The sequence below is a fragment of the Carassius carassius genome, chromosome 20, assembly GCF_963082965.1.
Source record: "Carassius carassius chromosome 20, fCarCar2.1, whole genome shotgun sequence".
NCBI lineage: Eukaryota > Metazoa > Chordata > Actinopteri > Cypriniformes > Cyprinidae > Carassius > Carassius carassius.
In genome coordinates, this window is record NC_081774.1 from 13,277,332 (window position 1) to 13,290,328 (window position 12,997).

The window sequence follows — 12,997 nt, forward strand, 5'->3', positions numbered from 1 at the left end:
AATGGCAATCCCATTGGCTGGTGCTCATCTATTATCGTCCCTGTTTTGATATCAGCAAATCCGTTCGATCGAACGCACAAAACCTGATTAATATTCATGAATCCATCAGCTCATTAATCCTTAGTAATCTTTAGTGCGTTTTATCTTATCTGTATTTTTGTCATTTTTTTCCCTCATTTTTGTTTTTACAGAAATACTGAATGACCAAAAAAAGCACCAGCACCAGTCCAGTTAAAATGTTCAGTTAAAATGACTACTATGCATTCAGACATGGTTATCAAGTTTATTTCTAATTACTAAAGTTCTATTATTAAATAATACTTGATTATTATAAAGCTTGACTGACTGATGAGTGTACGTATACTTATATATTTAAAAAAACTGCAATTTTACAAACATTTATTTTCTATACACACACACACACACACACACACACACACACACACACACACACACACACATATATATATATATATCAATCTAGCGAGTAAACTAAACAATTTACTAGCCAATGGAGATTCAATTGCCAAGGTGTGTGTAGAGGGCTGCTGCGGGTCATTTACTCACTGTAATCACACTGTGTCCAGTCCAACAGGCAGCCGGTGAGACTGAATCTGCTGACCTGCCAGGTTAAACCCAGTGGAGAGGATAAGAAGTGCTTTGACCTCATCTCCCGTGAGTGGCTACACATTTCCCCCACCAAACTTCAGAGTACTTTCATTTATACCAAGTGCTAGCAAGGCCTGTGGAAATCTAACTCCATTACTCGGCCAGAGAGCACTAAGTGCAGTGTTCAGGGCAGTTAACATAATGCACTTCTTTCCCCTAATAATCTGTCTGCTTCTTTCCCCTGCAGATAATCGAACATATCATTTCCAGGCAGAGGATGAACAGGAGTTTGTGATGTAAGTGTGAATGTGTGAGGTCGAGAGTTGATACATCTGTTATTTCTCTGTTCTCGTGCTCACGAGTGAGAACAAGATGCGTGTGTATGCCTCTGCATGTTAATGAGATGAATGTGTGTTTGTGTGTATTTCATCCTTGGCTGGGCTATAAATATGTTAAAAACAGTTCAGGTGGTTTTATATATATATATATATATATATATATATATATATGGAATTTTCATATTATTACATGACAATATTTGCTGTATATATATACAATCTAAGAATAAAGTGAAAGCCAGTAAATTCATTGTGAATATTTTGTGAATATTCAATATTTTGCTTATGATTTTTAAATAGTATATTTTGCTGTAAGTGATTAAGCTTGTATGTGTCTGTTGATATATAATATCTGTATGACACATTTATATTGATATATAAATGAGTGTTTGTGTAAACATTATATGCAAACCTTAATTTGTTCGTGTGGTGTTTAACATAATTTATTGCATGTGTGGTCCATCTGTAGAGGTGTGCAAGCGATTAATGCATATTGTGAATGTGTGATATGCAGATGGATCTCAGTGCTGACTAACAGCAAGGAGGAGGCTCTGAACATGGCGTTTCGTGGGGAGCAGAGTGCTGGAGATGACAGTATGGAAGACCTGACTAAAGCTATCATCGAGGACGTGCTGCGCATGCCTGGAAACGAAGTCTGCTGCGACTGTGGTGCACCAGGTAAGCTGAGTCCGTGTGTGAAAGTTTTGTAGCGGTTGGATCTGACACAAAGTCCCTACTTTGTCAGTGCAGCAAGCAAGGTATCAGAATAGAGTTTTATAGCGTCATGCACCACCTGGTGGATGGGAAGTGAATGGCAGACTGCACAGTCCTCAAAAATACAGTAAAGACCTAATTCTCCCCTTTTTCATCGGCTCTAGAGCCTAAATGGTTATCCACTAACCTGGGCATCCTGACATGCATCGAGTGTTCAGGGATTCACAGGGAAATGGGAGTCCATATTTCACGCATCCAGTCCATGGAACTCGACAAACTCGGCACCTCTGAACTCTTGGTAATCTGAACACTAATCTGGTCATTTAAAATGTATTTTTTAAAAGTTGGGGTAAGTAATTGTTGTTTGATTCTTTTAGCAATTATTTTGCAGGGATGTATATCACTGAACAAAATTGACAGTTACTATTATATAACTATTATAATCTATATAAAATACAGTTCTTTCTATTTATCCAAGAGTTATGAAAAAAAACATGTATCACAGTTTTCCCACCCATAAAATTAAGCAGCACAAATGTTTTCAACAGTGCTAATAATAAGAAATGTTTCTTGACCAAATCAGCATATTAGAATAATTTCTGAAGGATCATATGACATTGAAGACATAAGATATATCCACCAGCACACGACATTGAAGAAGTAATGATGCTGGAAATTCAGCTTTGCATCGCAGGAATAAATTACATTTTAAAAAATATTAAAATACCTATTTAAAACAGGCATTTTAAATTGCAATAATATTTCACAAAATTACTATTTTTGCTGTTTCTTAAACTAAATAAATGCAGCCTTAGTAAGCATGAAAAAACAGTCATTTAAATAGTATTACCAATCTCAAATGTTTGAACATTAATTTATATGTATGTTAATAACAAATGATCAAGCTTTCTATATCAGCTTTTAGCCGAATGTATTTCTATTTAGAAATATAGAAGTATAATTATGCTGTGAACTGTTAATATGCTTGTTACTAATAGCTGACTGCAATTTCTCCAGTTGGCTAAGAATGTGGGTAACAGCAGTTTTAATGAAATATTAGAAGGGAACCTGCCGAGTCCTTTACCAAAGCCAACACCGTCAAGTGACATGTGAGTACCAGCCTACAAAGCAGACATGTAGCAAATGTAGACAGAACTACAGACTTTAGCTATGAGAATGACCCTTTGTTTAATAGTTGCTGCACTAATTTATGTAAAGCAGTATATGCTTTGAAATAAGGTTGTAAATCTTGTAGGACCGAGAGGAAGGAGTACATAAACGCGAAGTATGTAGAGCACAGGTTTGCTCGGAGGACAGCCACTACAGCCACAGCCAGACAGGGCGACTTGTATGAGGCCGTGAGAACTCGAGACCTGATGGCTCTTATTCAGCTCTATGCAGATGGAGTGGAGCTAATGGATCCATTTCCAGAAGCAGGACAGGTATTGATCTCTGACTAATAGTTTGTCATGGACCTACTGATTTATATGCTGCTTATTGAGAGAAATACTGTATAGTCATTTATTCCCCAGAGTGTACATGAACTGACTTCAGGAGAAATGACTAGTGTGGCGTTTTGCAAATGTGAGGATAAAGCGATGGTTGCCCAAGGGTTCATTAGTATTGTTTTTTTGGTAAAATGCTTCCTGTTCATTTTAGAGGATCTGAAATCTGCTTGTTCACAAAGTCAAATGAAAGAATAAGCTGTATAGCTATATAGCATATTTGATTAAATTCAAACGATTCTCAGTAATGCTGTCCTGAATCTGACTGAATTACTGTCAACAGGACCCGGGAGAGACAGCGCTGCACTTTGCTGTGCGGACATCAGACCAGTCCTCGCTGCACCTGGTGGACTTTCTCGTCCAAAACAGGTATCGGACAGAATATTCTGTTGTGCACATTAGTCCACTGACACACATTAGGAGAGAATTAAGCTGCAAGCTGGTAAATATGGATCTGTTGTGTGTACAGTGGGACTCCAGACAGACAGACGGAGAGTGGAAACACTGCTCTCCATTACTGCTGCACATATGAGAAGGCAGAGTGTCTCAAACTGCTGCTCAGGGGAAAACCATCTTTTGACTTGGGTAAGTGGAATATATTTAGCATCAAAGATGTTTCAATAGAGACATCATCTGCAGTTATTTCAAAATAAATAGGATAGTTATTACTTTGAATTTGTCTGATGATTGAGTGGTGGAGATTATTTCAGCTTAAAGCTGTGAATTGTAAATGATAATGTTTAGAACAGTAGTATGAAAATGTAATGTAATATTGTTAAAAATTGCAATTGAACAGTTTTCTATTTTAATGAAATGTATTCCTGTAATGGCAAAGATTAAATGAATGCATCCTTTTTGAAGTATCATTTTTTTCTGTCTGACCCCAAAATTATATATATCGAGTCATAAAATGATTTGCAAGAGTTTATTGGATTTTTGTGGAGGATTAAAATGTCAGTTGTAAATATAGGCCTCGTCTGAACACTTGGAGGCTCATCCTCCGAAATGTTTAATTTCTCAAATTTTTTGCACAGAGTAATACACATTTATCACCACACCTAACCTGGAGGCTTTGATTTTTGCTTCTTGCACAATATAAACATATGTATGTTTTCCAAAACATAATATATAACAGCTAAAGATCTGAAAATAAAGTGAATGTTTATTCTTAATTTAATTGCAATAGATATAGCAAGGCTCTACTTATGTGATTTATGTGTTTTATTTCAGTGAATCAAAATGGGGAGACGGCTTTGGACATTGCCAGACGACTGAAAAATACACAGTGTGAAGAGCTAGTGAGTGTGATCATTTTGTACACAGTGCATATTTTTCTGTGTTGCAGAAACTGTTAATTACAGAAGAATTTTGCCATACAGCCACCTGCATTTTCACTACACAGTCGTGTGATTACTCAAAACATGGCCTTTTCTGGCATTATTGTCTGAGAGGAGAAGTGTTTTACATGAATGGTTTGTGATTGGCTGTGCAGCTGGTGGAGGCAGCAGCCGGGAGGTTTAATCCTCACGTTCATGTGGAGTATGAGTGGAATCTGCGGCTGGAGGAGATCGACGAGAGTGACGATGACCTAGATGATAAGGTTTGTGCGCCTACCTTTTATTTTATCCCTTATCTCCCTGTACTAGAGCTCTGCTTTACTCTGTCAGTTAAGAGCTCCTTGTACAGAAAGCATGAGCATTACGAGTAATTTTCTGTAATAAGAGAAAAATAAGACAATAAACATTACCGAGTTACCCCGAGTTTACACTGAAAACAATTTGAGAAGTATATTGATTCTGTTAGGGTAATGCACATATAAATAGTGTGGTATAACTCAGTCTATCCAGCTTATTTTGCAATGTCAAGCAAACGAAAAGAATTACAAGAATAACAAAGTGCAGTAAACTGTAATGTATTTATATACATATAAATATACACAGTACACACATATATTATGAAAACCATACTTTTATTTTGGTAGCAATTAATTGCGATCAAGCAATTTAACAGCCTTACTCTCTACCCACTCAGACTTAGAAAATGATTGTACAAGCGGCAAAGTTTCTCAAAGCGATTTCTATTTGATTGCATCATAAAAGTGGCTCCTCATCTGCAGATATCCTTGAGAAATGAGAACTGAAAAGTCCAATGAGAATCTAAATATTGCTACATTTAGACACCACCACCATTCAGTTCTCGAATAAACATTTTTTCCATCCCCAGCCCAGTCCAGTGAAGAAAGAGCGTTCTCCCCGACCTCAGAGCTTCTGTCATCCCTCAAGCGTGTCCCCTCAGGAGAAGCTGTCTTTGCCGGGGTATTTAGGACACAGGGACAAACAGCGACTCTCCTACGGAGCCTTTGCCAATCCCGTCTACAGCACCTCCACCGATACACCTGCGTCTCCAGTATCGGAGGGGCCCACAATAGCCAGCAAGACCCCTTCAAAAGGTAAACACACCTATAAGATCAATATGCATGACACTACAGAAAAAGAACGAGTAGGCCAGGTACCTGGAAAGGTAAAACATGTTGGTATATTGACTAGTTTGCATGTTCCTGATGTCTTTGCATTAACTCTAATTGCGGGGGAGGTGTAATGTGCTATCAATGAAGGTTAATCGTGAGTGATTATGAAACACCTCTCACACCACAACCACTGTTTGCTTGCAAACTGAACTAGAATGTGCAACCTTTGGCTTTTGTTTCAGCTAATCGGATATTAGCCTGCCGCCTGCATTCTGGGATCATATGAAAGGAATAGTTCACCCAAAAATGAAAATTAGCTGAAAATGCTCACCTTCAGGCTATCCCAGATGTAGATGAGTTTGTTTCTTCACTGGAAAAGATTTGGAGAAATGTAGCATTATTTTACTTGCTCACCAATGGATTCTCTGCAGTGAATGGGTGCCGTCAGAATGAGAGTTCCGACAGCTGAAAAAAAAACATCACAATAATCCACAATTATCTGGACTCCAGTCCATTAATTAGCATCTTGTAAAATGAAAAGTTATGTGTTTGTAACAAATCCATCATTAAAATGTTTTTAACTTCAGCTTCAGTGTGGATTATTGTAATGTTTTTATCAGCTGTTTGGACTCTCATTCTGACGGCACCCATTCACTGCAGAGAATCTATTGGTGAGCCAGTAAAATAATAGATAGAGTAGATTTTCCACAAATGTTAATTTTGGGTACACTATTCCTCTAAATGTCGTTTTCCTAATTATTATGGTTGTGTTTATGGAAATCTCTTTACGCTCCTCGTTTGGTGATGGGAGTGTTGTCTTTGCCCTTGTGTTCCGGTGCGCTCAGGCCTCACTTGTTTCTCGACCAATCACATCATCTCGTCACTCTTTCAGCTCCGTCCACTGGACCGCCCACCTCCCTGCCGCTGGGATCACAATCGAGTGCAGGAGGCAGCTCCACTCTGTCTAAGAAGAGAGCGCCTCCTCCACCTCCCGGACACAAGCGCACCCTCTCAGACCCCCCCAGCCCTGTACTTCAGGGCCCGCAGAGCAAAGGTGCGTCCAGGTGGCAACACCTCCGTTTTGTGACTGAAGAAACAACATTCCGTCGCCGCCTCAGCTGACAGAAAAGAGCAAAATCTTGCAGTTGTGTTGTTTTGGTTCTGATAGCTGTGGTGGTGTTGGTGTGAAGTGGGTGGGTATGAATTCTGAGACTGATCTTCATATGCCCATTGCAATGAAGTGATACTCTGAGTAACTGATTTAGGGCTCTTGTTCTGGAGAATGTGTTAATGATCAAAGACAGAGCTTTCTTTCACCTTAGGACGTTAGTACAATTATTGACTTTACATTTTCTTCAGTATTTTCTCTTTCCTCACCCCACAATGAGAGTTAAAGTGGTTAATCTCCATTTGATATTCCTATTAATCAGCTTATGGCTGCTTTCTTTTCATTTTGTGATTCTGAGCTTTGCGTTTTAATAACAACAGTTAATTTTGTTCATGTTGTGTTGCATTTTTGCAATTAAATTAGCCAAATAATTTTTTAAAGGTAAAGTGTGTCATTTCTGTGCTATTAGCTTCACCAGCTAGAATTTAGAATAACTAAATTTAAAATAGTGATTACAATTTGTTAATAAAAGTACAGGGCCACGATTAATCGCATCCAAAATAAAAGTTTTTGTGTACATAATATGTGTGCTTACTTTGTATATTTATTATGTATATATAAATACACACACATGCATGTATATATTTACAAAATATGTTATGTTTATATATTAAATAGATTTATATATAATAGAAATTATATTAACATAAATATATATATGTAAATATTTTCAAAATATATACTGTATTTGTGTCTTAATAATAAATATACACAGCACACAGACACATATATTACATAAACAAAAACTTTTATTTTGGAGGCTACAATCACCATTTTCATTCTTTTTTTTTAATGGTGTTGGATGTGTTTAGAAATGTTTAAGCTTGCTTGGTTCATTTAATATGCCCAAATACATTTTGCTAGGTTCATTTAGTGTTAAAAATAAACAAGTGTCTGTTTAACAAATACAAACTGAAAATACATTAATGGTTTTTAAAAAGTCTTGGGACATGAAAATCGACCATATTTGTGAGAAGTGCCAGTTTTGAAACAGGTTTCCTCAAACACTCTCCTAATCTTCCATCGGTCGGATAAACAGATAGTTTGTCCCAGACTCATGCCATATGTTGAGCTAATTTTGTTCTGTTGTACTGGTTGTGATGCCCTAACAAACTGACACAACTTTTATATATTTTTCAGAGAAAATCAACCTGCAGTTGGCTTTCTTATAGTTGACTTGGCATTTTAAGATGGGATTGGAGAAAATATTTTAACATCATAAAATAAGCATCCTCATTTACATCATTGAAAGCCATATGTTTATAAACACGAGTATACAACATGGCCAAAGCTCCTAATTAAATACAGGAACTTCAAACCCGCTTTAAACCTCTTCCCTCTTTTTATTTTGAACCTCATAGGAAGTGAGTCCACACCTCCTTCTGCAAATCGGACGTCCCCGGCCAATAAGTTTGAGGGAATTCAGCAGCAGTCAAGGTGCAGCACCGCACTCACATTCAGACAAACCTGCTTGATGTAGAAAACCTGCTATTTTTTGTTATTTTTCTGGAAATTTTATAAATGTAATAGTCCTATTTTGCACAATAATCATTTGTGCATTTTACTGCATGTCAAATCGATATTGAAGGTAAAAAAAAAAAAGAATTTATTATTTTCATGTTACCTCTAAAAATCAATCATGAAGATTTTTCTAGTCTGTTATAGAGATAATAGTGACATGCCCTTCTTGATTTCAGCACTACTTCTATGAACACAAAAGCAGCATTTGGCCCACGAGTTCTTCCCAAATTACCTCAAAAAGGTACATTTCACATGACATAAACTACAAGTGATTTATTTATATTTCTAATTTTGAACTTTATACTGACCTACACATCTTTCAGTGGCACTACGAAAGATCGACACAATCCATCTCCCCTCAGTGGACAAGTCCAGTCCTGATGTGCTGCAGAAACCCCCACAGGCCCAGGACACTCCTCCCACCAGAGCTTCAGATACAATAACTAGACCCACTGAGCCGCCACCTAAAATCCCACAACCCGCAGAACGCTCCCAGCCTGTGGAGGTGCCGCAGAAACCACATATCTCAGACCTTCCCCCCAAGCCACTGCTATCTGATCTGCCCCCAAAACCACAACTGTCAGATTTACCTCCCAAACCTCAGCTTTCCGACCTGCCCCCGAAACCTCAGCTTAAGGATCTTCCCCCTAAACCGCAGCTCTCTGACCTCCCATCCAAGCCTACGATGTCTTCAGCAGCTGAGACCACACAGAGGCAAACAGCACAGGAGGAAACGAGTCCAAAGCCTCAGCTGACAGAGGTGCAGTCATCCAGTCAGCAGGAGGAGCTCTCTCCAAGACAGGCCAGTGAGGACACTAATGGTGCACCTGCAGGAGCTTTGGAGATGCCAGTCCCGATGCCACGGAAAATAAACACAGTGGTGAGTGGAAGAACTTTTAAAAAGTATCATATATCTACTGTGGACCTGAAAGGTTTTAGTTTAACAACTAGTTCACACATTCGTTTTTGTCCTCACTTTACAGGGATAATTCACCCATTAAACTGCAGGTTGTTAATTACTATAAAATTTTTTAACAATTTGTTTACAAACAAATTTGTTTATTAAACACTTTTTAATTATATATATATATATAAAATAAAAAAGAATAATAAATAAAATACTGCTGCAAAGTTTTCCACTAAATAAAATACTCTCAGTCTCAAGCCAATATCACATAATAAAATATAATGAAAAATATAAATAAATAACTATGTACCAATCCCAGCTTGTAGGCCTGCTCATATAAAAAAAAAATATATATATATATATATATATATATATATGGTCGTTTTTTTCCTAGTTGTAGTGGTTCACACTCGCGTGATGCCTTTTGAAAACTTTAGAATCAGCTGCAGGGCGGGATTTGCGCTGAATGCGGAGACTTCCGCCACTTAATATGTTCGTGTGGAAACACGAATATCTACCTATGTTCCGCACACAAAATACTGCATTCGGTCATTCGGTGCACTGTACCGAAAGCCCTGTACCGAAACGGTCCGGTACGAATACACGTACCGTTACACCCATAGTAAGGACATTGTTAAAATAGTCCATGTGAAAAAATAAAATAAAATAAAATAAAATAGTGGTTCAATCATAATTTTATGAAGCTACGAGAATACTTTTTGGGCGCAAAGAAAACAAAAATAATGACTTTATTCAACTATTTCTTCTCATCCGTGTCAGTCTTGATGCACGTTCATGAGTACAATTTGGGTGAACTATCCCTTTAACAACTTATATCTATTTTATTGGTGTAAAACTAAACATTTTACATAATAATTTTGCTTAAATTAAAATCACTAGTTTATATATTTTCTTAGTTTATATTCCTTACTGTTTGAGAGCAGTACTTTTTTTGAAAGAAATTGATATTTTAAATTGAGATTTTACTTAGCACAGACACATTAATTTGCTTAAAAAATGACAGAAGGGACTTTTATAATATTACATAAGTAGTATGTATATATATTGTTCTTTTAAGCTTTCTATTCATCAAAGAATCCTGTAATACATGGTTTCCAAAAAAATATTAAGCAGCTGTTTTTAACATGAATTACAAAGAAATGTTTCTTAATCTCAAATTAGCATATTAGAATGATTTCTGAAGGATCGTGTGACTAAACCATGTAGTGATGATTATAAAATAAATATATCAAATAAATATGAAAATAGATTTTAGAATATATCAAACTAGAAAACAGTTATTTTAAATGATACTATTTCACATTGTCCTGTTTTTGCTGTAGTTTTCATTTAATGAATGCATCTTTGGTGATCATAAGAGACTTATTTCAGAAACAAAACAAAAAAATAAAAACTATCCCACCCCAAAATTTTGATCAGTAATGCTTACTGGGAAAAGATCAACAGGTGTAACACTAATGCCTGGAGATCCTCTTTGTGCAGGGCAAGAACAAAGTAAGGCGTGTGAAAACCATCTATGATTGCCAAGCAGATAATGACGATGAGTTGACTTTTGCGGAGGGGGAGGTTATCATTGTTACAGGAGAGGAAGACCAGGAGTGGTGGGTAAGTAAATCTGCGCAGTGCACTTGCCAATCTTAGTTCCGTTTTAGGACAGACTCACATGCAGATCACATTCATGAACCTACCTTTTTACAGATCGGGCACATAGAGGGGGAGCCTGAGCGGAAAGGGGCCTTCCCAATGTCCTTCGTGCACATTCTGTCAGACTGACAGCGTATAAGCGGCAGCCGAGAGGCTTTCTAACTAGCACAAGCTCTGCTCTCTCTGGCCTCACACTGGACTGTGGGCATTGCCTCTGTACATAGCTGCTGAAACCCAAACGGTCTCCAAACAAACGAAACATGAAGTATCAAACCCATGCTCCCTTAAACCTCAAGGGTGAAATGTGTAAACTATGTGTTGTTCATAAACTGTGTTATCCTGCCTACCAGTATTATCGTAGCCATGGCAGCCCAGCATGCCAAACTGGGTTTGCAGTAGCTATACTTGGAAATCTAGCACTTAACATGTATGCTGTAACTTTGTGTATGTGTACACATATAGAATTATATGTATGTCCATTTTAAGTGTGTCTTTGTACATACATATGCACAGATGTAAGTGTATATTTATGTACGTATGTAAAATGTGCAAATGTGTTAACCCTGCTTGCTTATGGAGCCAGAGTGACTCTGGACATCTTAGTGTACTGTTTTAAAAGAAAAAAAGATCATCTCTTGAATTTTTTTTTCTTGAAGACATAAATGATGAGCAAGAATACTTAAATACTATACCGGTGTTGAAATTCCCAGCATACTGGGATTCTGGTCAGGGATCAAAACCAAAATGCAAAGGTTTGAACATCTCATCTGCTCTACATGAACAATAAAGATATGCATTCACTCGTTTTGCATCACTCACAAAAGAAAAAAAAAGACAGAAATCATCTTTATCCAGAATGCCTCAGTGATTCAAAGACCCATTCACAGCCCTAGAAAATTGCTGGTGCAATGCTACCACTTTCTACCAGTATGTTCATATGATGACTGTATGCAAGGACGTTACCACACATTACCACACATAACCGCTAATAATTTAAGAATGAACCACTGAAGAGCTCATATCGGTCAAACATTTCAGTGTCTATTGTGGTTGTGGCCTTGGTTTCATCTGTGGGGCCGCTTCATTCCTTCCCCATTGTCATTTAATGCCAAATCTGACAAAACCGATGCCTCAGCTCTGGGAAACTGTCCTTGTCGATATTCTTTTATTAGATCATACAGCAGCATACCTTATCCCTTCGGTCTCTGGTTATCAGTCATAAATCATGCATAATTTATAAAGCTTCACTCGTACATTCATCTGACTGGTCAAACGTTGGCTTTGTATAAAAATGGATATATGTTAAGCAGAACACAATCTGTTAAAGGTTGCTTAGAAGGAGTTTTGTTGTATGCTTACAGTGACTGTGGAATGTGATTTCTTTCATTTACATTGAAACGAGCTGCAAGGGGACCCGGCAGTGAGTGACTGACTCGGTATGACTCAGAATGAACGAACTCTGCCTCTTTTCTCGTTACCCTATCAGGGAGACCAGCATTCACTCTTGGTTTTTAACTATTATTGTATTAACAAAAGAAGATGTATTAATGAATGCCACCTGTACTATATTTGATGATGACAGTATTTGACATTTATAGGGCTAAAGTGTTTCAGCATGGAGAGGGATGGAACCTTCAAGTGTAGTTTACTTTGGGTTTTGTTTCTCTGTTTTAGGTCATGTTACGATTAAATAATAATATCTAAGGAATAAATAACAGGAGTTCAGCACAAAGAACATCTCTGCTCCATGAACAAGACAAAACAACTTCAAGATTGTGCCATTCCTGGATTGTTTTGTTTAGAGCCCACTGTTGGGCCACGTCTATCTGTTTAGATGTTCAATCCAGCACAACTCCAGATCATGGATTCCTGTGTTGCTAATATTGTAGCATAATAAAGTCTGGAAACAGTCAAAAGAACAACTTCACATTTAAGTGAATAAACTGGATTCAGTCCTAATGTTAAATTTAGGCTGAATTTTGCCACTCTCTCTCTCACCTGTTTTTTTCTGTGTTTGCTGCACTGTAAGTTCAGTCAGGAAGAAAATCAAACTTGGCTATCAAGTCTTCGAATCTTAAAATAAAGACTTTATGGTGAAACCAT

The 12,997-nt window shown here is 37.4% G+C and overlaps 1 protein-coding gene across 2 annotated transcripts in view; it reads left to right on the forward strand.

Annotated features, from left to right (window-relative positions):
- Positions 1–12,996, forward strand: part of asap1a (ArfGAP with SH3 domain, ankyrin repeat and PH domain 1a) — a 53,008-nt gene extending 40,012 nt beyond the window's left edge. The window contains exons 14-30 of one of the 2 annotated variants that reach the window (XM_059501709.1): positions 588–675; positions 857–905; positions 1,462–1,625; positions 1,826–1,959; positions 2,679–2,770; positions 2,917–3,103; positions 3,450–3,535; positions 3,636–3,751; positions 4,397–4,464; positions 4,659–4,766; positions 5,390–5,615; positions 6,526–6,687; positions 8,163–8,238; positions 8,499–8,563; positions 8,646–9,202; positions 10,733–10,855; positions 10,949–12,996. In XM_059501709.1, coding sequence (XP_059357692.1) covers positions 588–675; positions 857–905; positions 1,462–1,625; positions 1,826–1,959; positions 2,679–2,770; positions 2,917–3,103; positions 3,450–3,535; positions 3,636–3,751; positions 4,397–4,464; positions 4,659–4,766; positions 5,390–5,615; positions 6,526–6,687; positions 8,163–8,238; positions 8,499–8,563; positions 8,646–9,202; positions 10,733–10,855; positions 10,949–11,023 — 2,376 coding nt within the window. In that variant the 3' untranslated portion in view covers positions 11,024–12,996. The remainder of the gene's footprint in view (positions 1–587; positions 676–856; positions 906–1,461; positions 1,626–1,825; positions 1,960–2,678; positions 2,771–2,916; positions 3,104–3,449; positions 3,536–3,635; positions 3,752–4,396; positions 4,465–4,658; positions 4,767–5,389; positions 5,616–6,525; positions 6,688–8,162; positions 8,239–8,498; positions 8,564–8,645; positions 9,203–10,732; positions 10,856–10,948) is intronic. The other variant, XM_059501710.1, reaches the window with a different exon arrangement.
- Position 12,997: the final 1 nt, after the last annotated feature.